The sequence below is a fragment of the Pyrgilauda ruficollis genome, unplaced genomic scaffold, assembly GCF_017590135.1.
Source record: "Pyrgilauda ruficollis isolate IOZ18807 unplaced genomic scaffold, ASM1759013v1 scaffold15, whole genome shotgun sequence".
In the NCBI taxonomy this organism is placed as follows: Eukaryota; Metazoa; Chordata; class Aves; order Passeriformes; family Passeridae; genus Pyrgilauda; species Pyrgilauda ruficollis.
The window spans coordinates 17405736-17427180 of record NW_024513654.1 but is presented as its reverse complement, the minus strand read 5'-3'; the positions used below and the strand labels follow the sequence as shown (position 1 = coordinate 17427180).

The 21445-nt window shown below is 41.0% G+C and overlaps 1 protein-coding gene across 2 annotated transcripts in view; it reads right to left on the bottom strand.

Annotated features, from left to right (window-relative positions):
• Positions 1-5886: 5886 nt before the first annotated feature.
• The window catches only part of TMEM273 (transmembrane protein 273), a 30323-nt gene continuing 14764 nt past the window's right edge, over positions 5887-21445 (bottom strand). The window contains exons 2-6 of one of the 2 annotated variants that reach the window (XM_041461641.1): positions 19160-19210; positions 18322-18432; positions 17795-17819; positions 8985-9011; positions 5887-8203 (exon numbers count right to left, since the gene is read on the bottom strand). In XM_041461641.1, coding sequence (XP_041317575.1) covers positions 8200-8203; positions 8985-9011; positions 17795-17819; positions 18322-18432; positions 19160-19210 — 218 coding nt within the window. In that variant the 3' untranslated portion in view covers positions 5887-8199. The remainder of the gene's footprint in view (positions 8204-8984; positions 9012-17794; positions 17820-18321; positions 18433-19159; positions 19211-21445) is intronic. The other variant, XM_041461640.1, reaches the window with a different exon arrangement.

Genomic DNA, 21445 nt, shown 5'->3' with positions numbered 1-21445 from the left:
CATACTCCAATGGGAAGTTTACTTGGGCAAAATTCCCACTGAGGTCAGCTGGGCTTTGTCCAGAGCAATCCTTGCCTAATAAATCCCTTAATAGTAATAAGCATTGAGTTTGGCACTGTAGTTAAATATAGGAATATTTTAAATTAAAAAATACACGGGCTGGAGTCTCCTACTGTCTGTACTGCTCTTTCCTGCAGTAATTCCATCAAGTTACTCCAGTCTTTACTGGTGTACAGCTGAGTGCAGAATCATGCCTCCTATTATCACATGAAATAACTCATGAAAAAACCTCAGTTTTGTACAATTTAATATTAAAATGTGAATTTAGGGCTTTAAACTAGTGAACAGCATGATTTCTAATGAGCCCTGCAGTATCTTGACCCTAAAATAAAGTTGAGGAAAATTCTTATTTTGAAAATATGATGGCAGAGTGGTTACAACATATGGTATTTTGACAGGGGTATAAGCTCCCTCGTCATGACAGCAATGAGTGTTTTCAAGTGAGGCAGAGAATCAGATTGTGCTGCTTTTTGGCTTTTCTTGGTCAACTTGACTGGGTAGCAGTCATTCCAGCTGAGAATCAGAAAGGCTGTGAGAGAAAGGTCAGTGATAGCCACCTTAGTGTTTTCATCAATGTGGTTTACCACAGAGTTGGCAGGTGCCAGTCTGATGGGCTGAAGTGCCTTGGTGTAAGTTGTGGCCATTTTCCTGCTACTTCTGCTGAGAGATGTGTATTTCCAGTGTAAGCAGATTTGTCTTGGGAGAGAAAAAAACAGAACTAATGAAGTCAGCTTCCCAACATGTTTGGTTATGTTCTTGGTTGAAAGGCCATGGATCTTAGTAGGCATCAGGTAAATTCCAAGGAGAGATCTAGAGAAGGCCCCAGTCTGGTAAAAAGCTTGAAACAGGGTTTTGTGTCCTATTTTTCTAGCTGCTTGCCTTCATGGAGTATGCTGGAGTGTAAATGTCTTGGAGGCTTCTGCTCTTTTATCAACTTCTGATAGAAATTGGCAGATCTGTTCAAATGGTGGCAGAAGTCTGCCTTGGCCTGAGCTCCAAAATTCTCTGAAAGAAGAGATTCTCCAAATCTTAGCATTTTGGTGGGTCCATAGAGTCAAACATGAGCTCTGAAAGGATCTGACATGGGCAGGTTACTACTCAGCATACTGGGAAATACCCTGAGTTCAGCTGGTGCAGGGACCAGTCAGGAATGGCTGGGCTGCAGCCAGCAGTGCGTGGGGATCAGTCTGCTTTAACTGACTCTTCACTTTCAGCTCAGGCAAAGCCTGGCTGACCCTGCTGGGGTAGAGCAATTAACATTGCTTTGAAATCTGCTTCTCCACTTACACCTTTTAACATCCATACAACTCAATTGCTTTGATTTTCTCTTGTTTTTCCCCCAACATGAAAGATGCTGATTTTTACTCTCAGTATGTAGTTGCATCGACTTCTTTAATGCCATTACATTAGTATCAATTGGCAATATCCAAAAGGACCAAAAGGCCTGTTTCCAGAATGAAACAGAAGAAATTCTCATCAAACAGGCCACAGTTGAGTACTACTGTTAGACACTGGGATTTTCCCAGGAAATTGCAGGATGGGAAGCAAGAACTTCGAGAACTGTGAAGAGGGTTAAATCCAAGTTAAATCCATAAAGTTCTGTAGTGTGTAGAAATTTTGCAAATGAATATGTGAATATTTGTCTTTTACACTGAAATCTTGGAGTCCTTACCCAAGTCAGAGAAAGCCTCCTATTCTCCAGAGTCCTTAAGCATGCATTTAACTAAAAGAAGGGATTTTAAGGAGAATTTCTGTGGAGCTCTATGTATTTCCTATCAGCTGCTTCCATGTGGGAATCAAACCATTTATGTATACAGTTCCTGACTCTGGGGCAATTAAAATCTCAGCCATAATGTTATATTAACACAGAATTTGGTGTGCCTAATGACATATTAAATCTTCCTAAATTATAGCTAAATTACGAAAAGGACTAATTTACCAAAACCAGTTACTAAATGTTTAGAAAAGGAAGCTAATTGAATTATCTCTTGTTTGTCAGAGACAGATAATCTCCTTGTGAGAAATCTCATTTTTTCTGAAGCATGATTAATTAGCCTTACGAGTCAGAGATTATGACAAATTATGCAGGAGAAGATAATAGATAATGGTGGGAAGGCTTGGGAGCAGAAAAGTAGCAGCTGTTATTTGGTTCGGGTCTAGGTACCACTTCTGGATTCACCCTGACCTTGTATGGTCTCTTTGCTGCTGCTGCTGCTGCTGGAGGTGAGCCTTGCTGCTCTCACAGCCTCCCTTGCCCCTTTCCCTGACATGCTCAAAGCCTCAGCCCGATTCTGATCAATAACATCACCTCCCCAAGAAGGATGCCTGGAAAACAACCTGCTTTTAAGTCAGTGAATGGTTTCTACTGAATAGTCAATGACATGAGATATATTTCTAATTCTCCTTTAGTCATGGTAGGAAGGCATTTGTGACTCACACAGAAGGTCCTGTCATGGCTTCATCGTCTTGCTTGAAAAACCTGGCAGGTGTTGGATGTGAATCAAAAGTTCATTGGTTATGTTAATGTTACATCACATGGGTTTGAGAATAATTTTCCATTTGCACTATCTTGTACATGTAGATCATGCTGTAATAGGAACTAGATTTGAGTTATTATCTCGTTAACTTTATTTGGAAAATGTTATGATCTGTATTATTTATTAACATGCTCAAAAGTAAGGTATACTTAAAATTGTAGTGGGTGTTGCCACAGCCATATGACTTGAAGACTTAGTGTCTCAAATAGAATATCAGATAGTGCAAAACTCCCAAATTAAATAATGACTGTTGACACCACTCTGTTTTTCCTGTTGTTCTAACTGCTAAAACAGTGATTTGATGCAAGTATAAGTTCACATGTTCTGCCTTTTCCTTTGCAATCACTTTTTACCCCTTCCCAACATCAGTTGGTTCTCTCTCATGTTTAGTTGTCCTTTATATCATCAGTTGCCTTATAAGAAAAAGCAATTTCCCAGGCATCCCCAGCCAAGTCCCTGTGAACCTACCACTGTCCACAGTCCCATACCAAACACATCCAGTCATCAGGACCTTCTGAGGCACCTGAGAGTCATTCCAGCTCTACTTTGGGACTGCATCCCTTTGACAGGAAGGAGCACACAGTGGCCTTTTCTTCTGAGTAGCTACTTTGTGTTTTGCATGCATTTCAAGGTAGCAGCTCCTTTGAAGGCGTCCCTTCAGGAGCCCTTGGACACTCAGCACAACTTTCTCTTGCTTCCCTGGTGTCACTCTAATGAGTTTAAATATGAAGCAGCTTAAAATATACAGGGGGTGTTCCCCAAACAGGTGAATAGTCAGTGGTTTATATTCATTGGAGCATTTCAGTCAGTTTTAATCACAACAGAATGTTTCCATCTGGTCCCAGTCCTCCCTCAGTACTGTGGAGTAATTGAAGAATATGATTAAAGGTAATTATTTTAATTGCCCATTGACTGAGGAAGATTTCTGATAGTGCTGCATAGGATCTGATCTGTAAAGGAAAGGCTTGTGGCTTGTCTGCATCAGGACAGATCCCCATCAGCAGTGGTGTGAGGGGTGCAAATGAACCCACTTGCATCCTGAAGGCAGCTTGTGGATTGTGGCATGGAGAGAGGGGTCGTGGGGCAGGAAACATGACATGCTTTTGGATGCAGAAGACAGAACGTGTGCACTGTGCCACTTTGCTTACAATGCATTTGGGCTTGTTATTAGCTCACATAGTGTTCAAGCCCAGTGTAATGTCACTGACTTTGCTGAGGCTCCCTTTGGTGCAGCTGTCAGTGAAAGCACAAAGTTTGTCTAGGAATTAAAGCCAGAAATATGAGAATTGAAACCATATATATTCAATAAGGTGAAATACTTAACACCTAACCATTCCAAAAGCAGCATTTTTGTTGGAGGCAGCAGTAAAGGAGAATGATGGTCTACTAGGTAGCTCACCATGTTGAGCTTGGAAAACTTTGTATTTTTTGCTCTGCTGATCCTGCACTTGCCTTTGCTGCAGCACTTGGGCTGCTCCATGTCTCACTTCCCCTCTTGGCTGAGTGACCATGCCTTCTTAGGACGATGTGAATTGCTTTCATGATGTGTTTTCATATGATGTGTTAGCATGAAAATTTCTACAACTTCACTGATGTGCTGATAGGGAGGGCAAAGGTCTTTGTGATTTTTTTACGTGTAGCTATATAGTATCTACGGAATTAACCACTTCTGACAGTGGAAGAAAAGTACACCAGAAAACAATCAATTCAACACGTTTGGCTTAGTGACACTGAGCAGAAGTTTGCTGTAGGATAGTAGAGTCTTTTAGGAGATCATTGGCACATGCTTGCAATGCTCTTAAGCTTCATCTAGATGTTTGCTGGGGTGAAGAGGCTGTCAGAGAAGATGGACCTCTGTCAGACCTAGGCTGACTATTGTAATATTCCCTGTGTGTAATGAGAGCAATTTTCAGAAAATTGAAGCCTCTGTAGATCCTATTTGTATAGTATAAACATCCTTTCTTTATCAGGTCTGCTAGTTAGGTACTTTCTTTGCTTGTGTTTTCCCATTTTTGCTTGGCGAGTCAAAGAATTTTAATAATCTTTTTTATTTAAGTGCATTTGTGAGAAACACAAAAAAATATTCCTGACTAAAATGATCTGAGTTTTCATTTACAGGCATGAGAGAAGCCAAAAAAAATTCATATTGCAAATGTTTTGACCACTGACATTTGTCATCCTTTCTGTTTGGGAGGAGCTGAATCAGAGTCTCCTCTTCCTCATACTTTTTAGAGTGGATTTATATCACCGGGGTCTGATTTCCAGGACTCCACCCACAGGCACCTTTTTATTACCATGCAGCTGTACTGAGTCCAGTGGATTTTTGCCTGATTTATTATCATGTGAACAAGGGCCTCACCAAGCTGTGTGACTCCTGCAGTTAGTTTTGATTTGCACTGATGCAGCTGGCAGAAGGAATTGACTTGAATGATCTCACTGTTGCTGTGGCTCTTGCATTGTAATTAAAGCCAATGCTGTGTCGTTATCTCTTTAGAAATGCGTGCTGTGCCTGCACCTCTTAGCTCACTTCTTGTGCCTACAACTGTCTGCTCTCCTGAATAACTCCATTCACCAGCATCGTTTTGTTGCTGGGCATCTGCTGTGAAGGGACTGAGGTCCAGCATGACATGCTGGGGCATGTGTCCAAACCCTGACTGCAAAGAACTTCCCACTGTCACCATTCGAGGGAATGCCCATGAGCTCAGGGAGAGCACGGGGTGCTGAGCATGGACAGGCATAACCTGTGCTGGACAGGCAGCTGAGTGCAGATGGGTGCCTGTTCTGCTGGATGTTGACTGCCTGGGCTGAATCCTTGACCAAAAATTCGTGGAGCTAACTTATAGTGTCTTTTGTTCAGTCTTTTGACTGAATGCCTCCCAGAGGTTCCTTTTTCATTAGTTTTCCTTCACTGATTATTTCCAAGCACTGCTGTGCAGTTTGGCCCGAATTTAGGAGCTGCTGATGCTCCAAGTGGTGCTGGTAAAGCTGCTTGTAGGAATGGGCAAAACAGCAACTCCCTGGGGTGGCAAAAGACTGCCGCCCCGTGTGAGTGTGCCCAAAGCTCTCTGTGACAGCAGAAGCAGTAGCTCTGAGGGTCCCTTGTGCCCAGCTGCCTTGTCTCAGTACTGCTCATCCTTCTCCCATCCCCAAGGAGCCAAGGCACACACCAAAAGGTTTTGAGAAATCATAATCTATTCATCATCCCAGCACATTTGCCTGATCAAGACTACCAACTTAATTCTCCAGGCCTTTCTCCTCCACTGCTTGTAACTTAACATTTCTTGTTTATTTTCATCTTTATTTCCCACAGTGTACCGAAATGATGTGTACTGAAACATTTGTTCACACAAATAAGGGAAGGTGATAGCTTTCCTCCCTGACCACATGCTCTCTCTTCTGTTCCAAGTCTTAATTAAAATGATACTACAGGAAGCAAATCAATTAACAGATACCTTACAAGATGCTTTAATCACTTACACATGTACACAAAATTACTTACAAGTATCACATTACTGCTTTAGTTTATCTGTTAGCAAATGCTGCTAAAGAACTGCAGTGTTACTGAAATGGGTAACAGACACCTAGGAAACCAGGGAAAGTATTCCAATGTATAATTCTTCTCTCAAAATAAATTGTACATTTTGTTGTTCAAAATGTGTGGAAAAATTACTATCCAGTTTCATTTGCATATTTGACAGACGGCCTGCTTTGTGAAAGCCAAAAAATGCCCACATTGAAATCCCATCAGTTAGTTACAAGTAGTACAGTAGCTTATTCTTTATAAAAACAAAATTCTGATGTATCTGTTCTTATGCTCTAAAAGCATGTTTCCTCTAAGTCCCTGACCCAGCACATCAGCTCTGCCTGATGTGAAAGCTGGTAACTGGATAGGAGGCCCTGGTCTCCATGGTTTTTCCGAGTCATATTTCTTAATAACACAGAATTTCTAGGTTGGACTTCAGTCTTAAAATTGCTTGTTTGTTTGTTTGTTTTTAAGTTGGATTAAATCTCTTATATTCGTGGAGAGCTGGAAAGAACTTTATTTATTATTTTTATTATGATCTGCCACACTGAGAGCAGAAACAGGTATAAAAGTGAACTTTAAGAATGTGTGTAAGGTGAGAGATTTGAAAAAGCCCATGTGTCTATAAACATTGGCTGGAGCTAAAAGGTTATCAAGATCTTATTTACTTACAGGTTGTGGTCTTTGGATCTGGATAATGGTAAGTTGCAATAAAATAATGTAACATCCTGTTTGGAGTCATCCTGTAATGCTACAACATAAAGGTCTGCCTGTGAAATATTGGGATATTACTTAATTAAGTTGGGCATGCCATCTACCTGAGGCCCCCAAGCCTTGAAGTTCTGCTGGGTTTCCTGAGAGAAGCTGTAGGAATAGCAGAGGATGCTGGCCAAGAGTCCCCAAAGCTCCCACAGCTGACACTGGCTGCCCTGTCTTCACGAGGTGAAAGAAAAGCCTGGGTTGAAATAACAAAAATCTCCCTGTTTTCTTGCACCTTGTGATGACAATATGTTATATACAGCATTCTTAAAGGAAGAGGATTAAACAGAATAGAATCTACAGCATTATTTTCTGAACTGAGACCAAAGCCACCAACTCAAAGTGTTGGTAAAAGTTGGAAAGTGTTTACAGAATAACTCGGGTTTAAATTATTTTAAATTGTTTAAACTACTCTCATTGTTCTGAAACAAAGCTCTAATTTTTCTTCTCATCACTCCCACTGTAAGAAGCTTATAATTTGAGCCAGGCAAAGCAATTTTGATGTAATCAAGTCCACCAGAACATATAAACCTAGAACAAGAATGAAGGTGCTGGGAAACTGAAATTATTCACAAATTTTGATTGAACTTAATGCATTGTTTTATAATAAAAAAATAGGGATAGGGAAATTATGAAAATAACAGATTAGCTTGTTTGCACAGTGTTGACATGAAGTGTCAACAGAACATGAAAAACATTATTTGAAAAAGGAAATTTTAATTTTAAATGGTTAAAATCATCACTAACACCTACAAATGACATCAGTTCTAGGTCTAAAAATTAAAACTTTAAATTAATGAAGTGTTTTCTTACTAAGACAAAACATGTATTTCCTGAAATAAATGAGAAGCCTTATTTAGTTCTAACTTCAAATGAATGATTTTCCAAATTGCTGAAATAATTATTTACTTATCTTGAAATATGGGTGTGACCATGAATTCTGCTGCTGAATTATATCACCACCTTTTGGATTACCTGATATTTAACTGACTTTAGAAATCAATCATATACTTATCACAGAATAAAGAGGATCTATTCGTGAACAGAGCTCATCTATTTTATTTTCCTCACACGTCACCTTCCTAGACATGCTGAGGGAGATTTCAGGCCTTTTGGGTGCAGGTGATTGAAGTTAGCTGCACTATAAGCTCTTCCTGTAAACAGTCAATCAGCCTTTCAACTAAAGAACAAAGAAAAGAATTGCTATTGGTAAGATTCCTGCCTGTGCACAAGAGACTTCTATTGATCCTCAGACCAGGTAACTGTTGATTGCAAAAGGGTTATTGATCTCTTGTACTTTGGTTTCTTATTGCATTGCTGTCATCTGTGAAAAGAAAGAAAAATTGCAGGTTAACAATCTCTCTGGCTTTGGTTTTACCTGGATTATCCTGTTAAAACACCATTGTAAAAGCTGAGATGGGAGATACTCAGATAAAAATCACAGAAATTCTAGAAAATTGTTAATGGAGATGCTGGAGTTATATTAATGAAATTCCTTTCACTTAACTTTTCTTTTACTAGATGTTTCTTTGTACCTTTGGAGGCATCTGTTTTTCCTAAGCGAATTAACAGAACAAATGCATGCTTGTGGCTGTTGTGGTGAGTTCCAGGTGCCCTTGTCACTGCCAGGCAGGAATCCACTAGCAGCAAGCCATGTATTTTTGGGTAGCATCCCAGTGCTCCCTGCATTGCAGACACTGGACTGTTGTCATTTGGGGTGCTTCCCACTATTGCCTTTTCACAGAGTGGGGAGCAGCTCCCGGATCCCTTTTGTGGCTGCATCTTCCCAGGAGTTTTTTACCTGGAGTGCCTGCTGCTGTGGGGCAGCTGCACAGGGCAGCCAGCCCTGCAATGTGCCTGGGCCCTGTGCCAGGGAACTCCAGGTAAACCCCTGGGAAGCCGTGGGACAGCACAGTTAAATTCCCTGCCCTGGCCCATGCACAGTGCCCAGCAGATCCGGGCTGTCAGGAGGAGCTCGGGGTAACCCAAGCCTTTGTTGCTGTGTCAGCTCTCCCCAAGTGGATGTGCCTCTCCTACTTTGGGTCTGCCCAGTACTGCCACTCCACCTCCCTGTGCCTCCAGCACCCCCTTCCCCCAGAACATACCTGTTTTGGCTTGATCCCGTGTTTGACCTGCAAAGTGTAGAGAGTGAGCTATTAATTGTGACTTTCAGAGCCATAATCAAAGGTGAGAATTCAAATGAGTAACACATTATGGTTGCAGAAATGCGGGAACTTTTTTCTCTTTTCTTCACTGCTCTAAATCTTTTATTCAGTTTTGCTCCATCTAGTGTCAGTGCTTGGGAACACGATCTTGTCTTGCAGCCCTCGACTTGTTTTTATTAAATCTCACGACTCCACAGGGAAATGAACTTTATGGCAGACCCATTCCTACAATACTATTTCAGCATTTTCTGGTGTCTTTGCTAAAGAAAAATGTCACAGGATATTTGGTGGCCAGGGACAATGCTTCACATAATTTTCCTCTGCTTTTTTTCCTTCTTTGAGAGAAATTTTGTTACTTGTATCTTTAAGAATGCTCTGCCAAAATTTTCTTGACATTCACTGCCCTGTTAGTGTCTGTAAGAATTCTGATTCTCATCCTTCCAGTCTGACCTGGGCATACAGTCCATGGGAGACCATATGGTGAGACGTAGATAGGCTGGAATCAGAGGCATTTCTTCTGTTCTGCTGCTTTTCCTCCCTTGTTTCTTTCTCTGGTTTGGGGCTGGGGTGTCAGCACAGCTCTGTAAGGGGGCAGTGCCTGCACTGTCCTGCAGCACAGTCACAGCTGAGTTCCCATCTGCCTGCTTTCCCCAGCCTTTGGGAGCTTCCAGGGCAGCCAGGGGAGGTGTCTGCTGGAATGCAGGGACAAAGGCTCACCTGTACCTGCCTGCTTGCCTGGTGACCGCACTGGAGGTACCTGGGGCTTGTCTCAGCCCTCCTTTACCTGTGCTGGTCTGGCACTTTGCAGACACAAGGAATTTCTTTTAGTGACACAGCTCTGACATTACCCAAGAGGTTACAGTTATGCAATAATATTTTTCAGCTTGTTAGTTTGTGGCAGCTCTTTCCCAGAAAGGAGAGGCATTTCAAAACATAACCAGGGACCTGATATAGGCTGTCCTTATGAACTCATCAAAAATTTCTTCACAAAAAATAACAGACTTTAGCCTGTGAAGTGCTACACAAATTTCTGTCTGGATCTGTAGCCAATTTTAAAAATACAGTATTTTTCCCACTTCTAACAACAGATTAATGCAGAACAGGCTAGTGCAAAGTGATATGAGCTAACTGAGGTGAATCAGCAATTGGATAAGGTTCTCTGCCTGTATCACAGGAGAAGAAGCTGGCAGGGAGCTGCTAGGAAGGGCAGCTCCTAAGTGATTGCCTAAGTGGTCTAATCCTAACTCAATTCTCTGCATATAAAAAGAGAAAAAAAGACATAGGTTGGGATGCCAATGCTCTTCTCCATATAGTCCAATACAATCAGTAAGTTACCCCAAGACAGTGGCTGTCTCACTGATGCTCTCAGGCAATCTTCCCATTTTTGACAATGCCAGTTCCTGCAAACCAGGACAATCCAGCCTTCCCTGGCACCTCAGTTGTAATATTTTACCACTTCCCTTGTGCCAAACATCCTTGAATAGCCTGATAGCTCTGAATACTATTTTTATGTTCTACCACATTGATTTTTGGCAGGGCCAAGTCTCTGAGACAGTAGAGAAGGGTGACTGCCTGAGCAGAACACACGGCAGTGCTGGGAAGGGGAGAGGTGAAGCAGGCCTTTCTCTAGACATGGAACATCCTTTGCTCTCCTCCAGGGAGTCATGGAAGCTCATTCACAAACTCTTTAAAATGTTCATTTCTGCCTACAGGGTTAGTTATTCTTCTTATCCTCAGCCTCCACCTCTCCTGTGCCAGCAGAAGCGTTTCAATGTCTGTGTAGTAAATAAGACTTGGAAGTCGGCCAGGTGCTGTTTTAATGCACACACAGAAACACACACAAAAATCTAATTTCTTTTCAGGCAGTGTTTTTCCTTTCGAAGACCATGCAAATTTTCCATTGACTCTGTTAGCCTCTGCAAAGTGTCTTTAAACCCCATTTAAATCCATATGGAAAGCCTTTAAGCCCATAAACTTCTGTGAACTGCTGAGAAGTACACCACACATCCCTAAGCATTTGCAGTAGAAGTCAGCATCACTTTGTGGTACTCTTTGATTTCCTTCAGCTTGCTATTTGTTCTCTGACACCAGGCTGTAAAGTATACATGGGATATGGAGAGTGGATAATTATAAGCAACAATCAGGACAAAAACAAACAGCTGTGCTAATACTTAGTACAGGTTGTTCAAGGTAGAACTCTTGGACAGTAAGAGATCGGGAAAGTGAAATAAAATTATGTGATAGACTGTACCGATGATCTTAAAAAAGGATCTGTAAGTAATCTTATTTTCTGAGATGGCACTGACAAAAGTTCCTAGGATCTGAAATCAGTGATTCTTTTTTCATAAGTCTGATGTGAACTTGTGTGCAGAAATAAATGTGATACACAAAATCCTGTGAGTTGGAATATGCAGGAGCTCTAATTCCATGCTGTTCTTAACACCTGTGTCACTCTTGAGTCTCTTGCATCTAGAGGCCTTGGCTTGTGTTGGTTTTAAGCTGTCCTTTAGCTATCATAGCAGCTTTCATTCCTAGCTAATCCCATGTTGTCACTTCTCTGACAAGCCCTAGGCAACACAAAGCTACTCAGTTTCTTTGGCAGACTGGTGCTGCCAGGGAGCAGGAGGCTCTTTGCTCGGTGGCATCTAATATTTGAGTTACCCTGGGTGCCTGCTGACAGGGGTGAAGAGGGTACTCTTCCAGAAACATTTCACCTTTTTTTTTTTTTGTATCCAGACTTGCAGCAGCTCTAGGGAAGGGTAGAATTACTCGTTCAGTGCTGGAATCACTTGCACCAGCAAGTTTGCCAGCAGCTACCACGATGGCTGTGGAAGGAATTGCCTCTGACAGGTGTCTGAATATTACCAGGAAAGCATTCTCCTGACTCAGCAGGTTTGGCACCAACTCTTACAATCAAATTATTTAGAGCTATTCAAGACTAGCCTCAAACAGTTGTGCAGAGGGCTAGGAAGGAGTAAGGATTCTTCCCTGTTTGGCAGCTGTGAAAAGGTCAACCACAAAGGCAGTCCCTAGATCCAAGAGGAGAACAGGCGCCCTGGGCCAGGTGCCCTCCCAGGGAATGTGGAGGGTGGCCAGAGGAGCAAAAAATAGCCAGAAGTGTGGCTCTGCCCATCAGGCTCATAGCTGGCATCAGTGAGGTATGCTGTATCATTGAAATGGGTTTAATAAATTAATCTCACCCTAGAAGTTTGTACCATACATATCTCTCTGTATATATATATATATATATATATATATATATATATATATATGTAAACTGTCTTTCAGGGGCTGTTTGTGTCTGTATGCCCTCAATCCAGGAATGGTGCTAGGGGAGCTGAAAGCCTACAGAATGTCTTACTGCTGCTTTTTAAAGCCTGCTCTCCCCAGCATAGTGCAAAGCTTAATGTCCTTGATTTTGAAGTGTGTGATAAAAAGATTAATTTCATTTTATGGAAAGGGTAACCCGAGCCAGGGACTTGTCCAAGGTTGTTCAGAAGAACAAGTTCAGCTAGACAGGGCAGTGCCAGAAGTAGGAAGAAAAAACAGTTTATTACTCTAGTCACTGGTGATTATTGCCTCAACACAGAATGGACATTGACATTTTGTTTATGCTAATGTATATGTACAAGGAGTTGAGACAGCCATTTCTACTGAGATTATTTGCCCATTTTTTAACATTTGCACACACTTGGAGTTGTTTAGATCATCCCTACTCATCCTTAAATTTATTTTCAATAGCATGCATTATTATGGCATTTGTGAAGCTTTAAATATTTTCCATTAAACTCAATTCCCTGAATGCATGCTGAGAAAACCTAAAGCAGTGACTGGAGCCTTCAGCCTATCAACCACCCACTAATGCTTTCAGTGTTGAGCAGGGAATTGGGTCTGTTCTGGTGTATCAACAGAGCCACACTCATCTTGTGCAGGTGGTATCTACCCAGTGAAGTGCAAATGTTCTCCTGCCTAAGAGGACTGGAGCCCTCCAAGCTGCCTTCCACTCCCATCCTCATGACATCCTTCACTACTGGTTTTAGCCCTTGGTGGCAATGTGAAGAGAGGCTCTGTAGTCCAAACAGACCTCACAGGAATAATTTGTGACTGATTTTGTGAGGCTTATTTGGATCACTGAAGAAGTATCATTGCTCCCTCTGTTTTTCCTTCTATGTAAACCAGTGACATCTTCTGAAAACTTTGTTGACGTGATGGTTGAATTGTATGTAGAATATTCTACTTGTCAGAATGAAAGACCTTGTGAAGGTCTGCTTGGGAAACCAAGAGTGGCAGGTGAAAGAGCAGCTTAGGGCATCACTGAGGGATGAAGAGAATCCATTCACACAGAGGTGTCACAGATTCTGCTGAAACTACATGACTGGTCTGCTGCAGATCCAAGAAGATCAAACTGACTGCATAGTTTAAAATATTCCTGGGAGAGGAAAAGAAGAAGTAGGCTTGTTTTAGGAGAGTAAGGATAAATGCAGGCAACTTGGGCTGTGGGCTGAACTTACAGTGTTACTTACCTGTGAATAGCTGGCATGGTATCTGAGGGGCTGCAATGCATTTCAGTGCCCAGCATCCTGGGAAACCTGTAATCTCCATATTAACCCTTTTCCCTTGTGCACCACTCTTCCAGTGACACTCTCAGACATGGCCAAAATCTCTTTTGTTTTTCAATTTGTATTTACTTAGGGATTTTTGTTTGTATATTTTGGGACCATTTTCCAAAGGACTCCCATATGTGGCTCCCATATGTACCCACTCTAGCATCAAAATTAGATCTCCAGGTAAGTTTATTTGTGAGCTCAGACTCCAGTGACTAGACAGACTGTGTCTCTCATTTGCAGGTGATGGGACTCATGTGGTTTTGTCTTCCTGTTTGTTAAACAATGCATTGTGCAATTCACAGTGTTACAGACCAAGTTTGGATCAGAAAAAAACTCTTCTGATCTCCAAAACAAGATGTTTGTCTTTCTATCTGACTTTAAACTTGTTTGAATGATATGATATTTTTAGATCAGATCTTATTTACTGTCCCTGCTTGTCAGGCTACATGACAAAATGCCAGGAAAAAGACTCCTGGTTCAGATGTTTAGGCTGCCACAGTTCTGGTAGTTGGAAGAAACTGCATACAATTGCCCAAACCTAGTCTTTTCCATGCCATCAATCTGTGATGTTTATATTTTCAAAGTGACAATTTCACCTCCTGTGCAATGCGTGGCACTGTTTTTTGTGAATTTTAGAACGTATTAGAGGCTTTCAAATTGCAGTTACATTCCAAGACCTGCTCCATTGACCTAAATACTACAATTCGCAAAAGTATCCTGTGTTTCTCAAGCACAGTCTAGCACAGGAGAGAGAAATTGTCCCTTAGAAGTCAGGAGGGAAAATAGAATATTTAGATGAGGCTTTGGATAGGAAAAGAAAATCACCAATACGCTTGGCAAGCACCTCCCACGCTCCTCCTCTCTTCCATAAAACATCAGAAGAACTTGTGTATTGCATGTAGAACCTGATTTTCTACTGAATGATTTACATGGAGTCCTGTAGAACCCAGTGAATGGCCTGGGGAATTTTGTGTGTGCTGTTGCCCAGGATCTGTTGACAACAGATTCATTTGCAGCAGGTTTAAAATATGTACCTTTTCCTTTTTAGTAAACATTCTCTGGCTCTCCACCCTCCTCCTGGTCTCTGTATGTCTCTCTCTTTGTCTCCTGTCAAAATAAATCTGGCTGACATGCACTGTAGTTAACTCAAAATATTGCCAGCATTAAATGTGCCCAGACATTTTTATGAATACATTAAACTTGCATGAAATTTTTAGGCATTATAATTTACCAAGCTTACACCAAGATGGCATTTGATACTGACATGAGCTATTAATTAAAAAAGAGGACGTTAAATAATTGTCAGTTGACATATAAATTGCTGTTTTGTTGGCTGACAGAATCTTGCCTCAAGCTTTTTTCTTCTCAAGTGTTAGTAAATATCCCATTGAGTGTAAGGGCAACCCATTGTGAATTGATTGTTTAAATCTTAATGTTATGTACCTGACTAAATAAAGTGGTAAATTCTGTTAATTATTTCACAATGAGCTGTCAGTGTCATGTGGGTATTGAAACACTTGTGTTTGAAGTATTTTGGAAATTATCAAGGGGGATACATCCAAATACTTCCTGATTTTAGTGAAAAATCTGTTCTTGGAAGGGGTCAGTTAGGTTCAGTACCAGCTGGTTGGGGTTGTGACACAGAGGATGATTATCTGCATCAAGACCTTCAGCTGGTATGAGGCTGAGCAGCTCCATTGGCTATGGAAGAGCAGTGCTGGGTGATGCCCACTCGGAGTGTTTCCCAGCTAGGGAAATATTGAGTGGCTGGTGGCATTTGTAGGAATAATGATGTAAAATTTAAAACAAAATTTTGCTGAAGGTGAATTTGGTGGAGTGTTCTATCAGTTGCATTAAGTATTTTTTTCCTGAACAAGCATTAATAATCATCCCTGGTCAAGCAGAAAATGAAGCTGTTTGCAGAAGATTTGCCAGTTCTCCTCTCCAGTCCTAAAGGGGATGGTGTCTCTCAATACTGAAGTTTTCAGGTTGTCTTTCCCTGAGGGATTCAGGATGGCTATATGATTGGTTGGAATAAATCAGGTGAATTCAGATAATAGACTTCACTTTATCAGAGTGTTTTCTAGGACTAGCCACTGGTCTAAAAATTCCATGAATTAGAATTCCCTAAGGAACACAAGCAAGTATGTAAAATTAACTTAGACTAATTATCATATGTGTCTCTGGTGACCTAAATGAATCCTACTAAGTATTAATTTATTAGGGGCATTTTTAAATGTTTATATAGCTCTGGTAGTATTTTTACTGCCAGAGGTTTCCTCAAAACCAGTAGAAGGCTATTCTGTTTCCACAGACTATTACCAGCATTATAGAATCCCTTAGTGACCTACCAGAGAGTAATACATAGATGCCCTGAAGTAAATGAGAACAAAGATTTGCTAGTAAATTACTGATTACCGCAGCAGAATTGAAAAGTACACTGATTAAGAAGTGACAGTGGATTTCTAAGTTTTTTTCTAATTAGCCATAAAAGCGTCATCTTTAACATAAATAGTTTTGCCCCAAAATATTGTGGAATTGAAGTTTCTCTTACTGGTCAGTGTCAGTGGCTCTAAGGCAAAACGTTTCTGTATTGTGTCACACTTCCAGCCTTAAGACAAGATTTTTGTCATGAAACTGGAAATTTCACTCTACCTTTTAGCAAATGCCTGTAGACTGGGATAAGGAAACATCAAAGAGGTCAGTTTAAGGTCACCATTAAAGATGTTAAATTTTGCAGCCACCACAAAGTCAGCCACTTCCCCTAGAAAGATCAGAGGATGATGTAATAAACGTTCAGAGTGTCTCTGAAGGAAAATACGACGCATAATAAACAGCAAAGAGAGCTAGAGAAGTCCAGTGTGGAACAGTTCATAGATCATCCTGTCTGCATTTCACCCAGGCAGTAAATCTACCACTGCCTTCTGTGTTTCTTCTTGTCTTTGTCCCTCTCATCCCTTTGTTCTCTTTTCTCTTGTCTCTGGTCTCTGGCTTTTCGGTTCTGGCTTAGCTCTTTCTCATGACTTTCCTGTTCATTGCTCTGTCTACACTGACCTAAAAGCATCATAAAGTTTACCAGGTATTCCATTTTGTTCTTCTGACCTTATCATAGTCCTAATCTATTTCAGGTTAATGAACAGGAATTGCTGGAGTCTTGTCAGAGAGTGGTATGTTACTAAAAAAGGAAACATTTTGTGCCAGTTACCACTGAGGGAGTGTCCCTGGGAAAAGAACACGTGCTGCAGGACTGCGGGCTTTCTCTGTCAGGCACAAAAAACATCGAAGCTGCTGCTGCAAAGGATGTCCTTCCTTTGGTCTTTAATTCAGAGTTTACACATGCTGTGCTCTCTTTATGAGGAATGGCTGTGGTGTGGACATTCTTCTATCCAGCTCTCTGAGAGAGGCCAAAAGGCATTTCTGAGATCGTAGAGTACAGCTGTTATCTTCCCTTGATGAGAATGCTCCTTAATTGGTGTTTGGGGGGTTTTAGTCACTTATAAAATGTCTCAAAGGGACACAAAAAAGTGTCCACACCTGTATGTTACTGTGAGCCAACAGAGCTTGCAGTCCAGAGTCTGTGCTCCTGTACATCCCTTCCCCACTGCCTGTCCCTGGGGAAGATGCAGAGTGGCCATTGCCTGAGAAGGCTGGCACTGCTCTCCTGCTGGTGAACTGGTCAGGTGTTCAAACCCTAAAATGGCCTTACTGTTTCTGGGTAAGGGGGAGGAAGGTGAGGGGCAAAAAGGCATCCCTCCCAGCAGGAATGATCGCTGCATGACCCTGACTTGTGAGAGCCCAGAGTGAAGGGAGTTTTCAGAACTGAGATGCAGACACAGTAACCTTAGATGAAGCCATTTACCAAGTTTGCTGTTATTATGCATGGTACAAACAAACAAAAAATAAGCTTCATCGCAAGTGTTTGAAGGATTTTAATTTTTAAAAAATCTCAGTCTGCTGGTTTTTCTTGTGTATTTCTGAAATGTTGAAGAAAATTCCTTTTTCCATGCAGACTGACTAGATATCCCAGTCCTCTAGAGCTTACCATGTGTGTTATGTGCAACCATTCCAACGTGGGGAAGCATCATGCATAACGAGAGAGAGAAATTAGAAGTTGTGCATAACAGAAAACACAATGACTCTTACCTTCTATCCATTTTGCCATCTGACTCTAAAGTGAGAAGAGGAAAATGTGGTTAGTTGAGAAGCAAGAAACAGAGTGGTGATAAGCCTACACAGAATTTGTGAGGAGGCTACAAGGAGTGCATAGTTACAGCTGGTAAAGATCCAGCCATCCTTTCTGAGGCAAAACTCTTTGATATTAGTTGTGTCATGCAACTTTCCTAAAGCCCTTCTTCATTCTTCCAGCTGGAATATCTCATGACAATTTCCTCAGAGCTGTGTCTTAGCTAATACTTTGTCTGGTTTGAGTGTGGTTGTAGCATATCCCCAAGGTATAATGAGAAACAACTTTGAAGCTGAAGAACTTGGTTATAGTGAAATGCAAGTCTGCAGTTCTAGGCAGTCCAGCAATTCAGACACTTTTAAAATAGTTCTTCACAGGAAAACCAGAGCTGTTGCATGTACACAATTCTAACACTGAAGCTCAGATGTGCTGTATCAGAAGAGAGCTAGATCTATGGAAAAAGGGATCAGGAGTATTTTTTTCTTACCTCCAAAGTCACTGTCATTCATTTTGGCTTTGATCATGCAGATTATAACTGCTATAAAACCGATTGCTAGAACTGCTCCCAGAGTAACTCCTATAATAACATATGTGTAATCTGCAAATAGTAAAAACAAATCAGTAAGTATACACCTTTAAATAATAAATACATTTTTTGAGTTTCGGATGTAACACATCCCTTAAAAAAAAAAAAGCTGAGCCAGAGTAGGTGGCTGATGAGAGTCTGAGTCTGTTCTTTAAAATCCCTGTGTGCAATGGAGCCATGTGAACCTGTGGCTAAGGGGCTTGAGGGTGTTTTATGATAATGAGCAGCTTCAGCTTTTGGTGTGTGCACATCTCAGCTGGGTTTCAGAGCCAGGACTTTACTTTAACCCAAAAATAAAGTCCCCCATCCACACTTCTTTGCCAATCTGCATCCTTCCAAACTGCTATTGCTACTTCCAGATATGCACATGCACATATCCACCTCCCAGGCCCTTGGCTCCTGCCTTGCCCAGCTGTTCTGCCTCTGTAAGTCTTTGCTGGGAGGAAGGGGAATTTGAAAGTGTAAACTATGTGCTGTGACTTGGCATCACTGTGTGTACATGAGGGTTGTGTGTCAGGCAGGGGGTGCCTGTGTTCAGGATCTCAGTCCCATGCTCTGTCCTCATACACATCATTTAAAGTGCCAGTCACGTGACAGGACTCTGCAGCATAGGCAACTCCAAACTCACAGTGTTTATCTTCTACACCTAAAAAGTATAAGAAGTCTTCTAATGGCATTCAGTTTTGTTATTTTGCCTCCGGCTTCCAGTCTGGAATTGAAAAACCCACCATGAACTCACCTATTTCCTCCTCTGGGTTTCCAGAAGCATGTACCTTTGCTCTCCAAAAATCTGGAATGGAAATATTTTAGACTGTTAGGACATTGATCAGAATGCCATTTCTGGCTTTTTCCAAGGGGACAGTTGATTCTAATAAATCCAAGGGTAGAATCCTAGGCTTCCTGCAGTAGTGAAATGTTGTCAGTCAAGTTAATGAGGGCATCCTAGAAATGTGGCCACACTGTGCCTGTTTTTGACCAGAGGAGAAAATACAATTCCAAAATTTTACGTTGCCTTAGCACTGTTTTCATTCCATGGTTTTGTCACTGCAAGCCAGAGAGCTGTATGCAAGAGAAGCTGCTATAAATCAAGGAAAAGATTACAGATGCACTAAACCTAATAAAACATGCTAATAAGTGAGGATATGACATAGCCCAACACCACTTTTCTCATGAATCCCAATCCTGCCTGGAGTTCCAGTCTTCAGAATGTGATTTATTGCTGGCAGAGAAGAGTCTTTTCCTCTTGCAAGCAAATTTTGTGGGCTGGAAACAAACCTTTCCAGAGAGTTTCACACCAAGTTCCCTGTTCATTAAAAGGAGACCTCCTGGCTCTTCCCTGCTCCATAAAGCCACTGAGCCATGGTACCTGATGCTCAGAGTGTGCAGGCCCTCAGAATGGAGTGGCTTTGAAGAAAACAATTCATTCCCACATACTTTAGGAAGAAAACAGAATCAACATGTTTAAAAAAATGAGAAAAAGGAGAGGACGTGTTTAGTTTTAATGTTGCTTGGTTATTATAGGAAATTGTTAAAAACATACACTCAAATGTTTTTTCATTGCAAGGACATTTCCACCAAGGCCTTTTCAGGTAGCTCCAAAGGATGTAACTGATGTGCAGCTGCATGAGGTGCTGGGCCATGGGAAGGCTTTAAAGGCAGGTATGACTCCTGCACTCTAACCCTGTGTGCTGCTCAGCTCCTGCCGCCTGCACATGCTTCAGGCACAGCACAAAGTCACTGCTCTTGGGCAGGGTGACAGTACAAGGGGCACCTGGTGGGGACACGCTGCTTTGCACACAGCATCACCTTTTCACCGGCATTCCCCACCGTGGCAGGGAACTGGGAGGGAATATTGTCTGGCTGAAACCCAAGCAAAATTTCAGTGTCTTAAATGCAGGCAGTTTTCCTACTGCTACTGTCCTAGTGTTGGACACAACATTTTAAATCCCAGCTCCTCCCCTCCACTTTCTGTGGAGAACGAATTTTATTTTCTTGAGGTTTTAGGGTCTGTACTTTCATTTGTTGTCCAGTAAAATGAATGCTAGAAAATTTTAAGCATGAAGCATAGACCTTGCATTAGAAAACAAGGCATTTTGGTGTCTTTACAGAAATAATCTTGTGTCTGCTTTTCAGACTGCTAAAACTCTTGAGCTGAGTGTGGGCCCTGGGGCTTCCGGGGTTATGCCAAAAAAAACCTGATATACTGGGTGGCTTAAAACTGATTTATTTTTCTTTCCTGGTCTTAATCACATTTCTATTCCCAATTTTTAATAAATTATAAATCAAGCTTCAGAAATCTGGAGAAAAGCTTAAAAAAATCTTGAGTTTTAAAGCAAATATATTTTGGGAACTAATTCAGAGCTGAATTTTTTTTTTTTGGTTTTTTTGCCAAACTTTTCTACATAATGAAAATGTCTGGAAACTTATTTTGTACAAGCAGAAATGTTTTCTCTCCAAAATCTCCATAACACTCAGAAGAGGAGTTGTAAGGAGTAGAGAATCGATGCTTATACTGGCTATATGAAATGACCAAAGTCAAAGTTATAAAAATAAGGAAATTTAAAGAGAACAAAAAGCTTTAAGGCTACACAGTGGGCACAAAAAGCATAGCTTCTAGTTTTTTCCATATTAAAAGGTAGTCTTTTTGCTCTCGCCTGTGATTTTATTTCATTATAAATTTAAAAAAAAACACCTTTCTTCCATCCCCTTAATTATTCTTTGTGCTCATATGAAAAATGTTTTAAATTCAAGCACAATAAAAGTGATATTGTATTACTTTTATTATCCTAATGATCATAATACATAGACCTTAATGTATGCTTTCTAATGGAATTAAACCAGTGACAGATTATGTGTTTTATGGCAGAAATAATATTTTACATGGAATATTTTATGTAGGTCCGTTTAATATATTGAGATTAAATTATTAGTTTCTTTTTAAAAAGGGAGGAAAATTCCTGAAAACCCACAAGACTAAAGAGAATATTTTCAATTCATTCTTGCAATATGCTTTTAATTAAGTTTT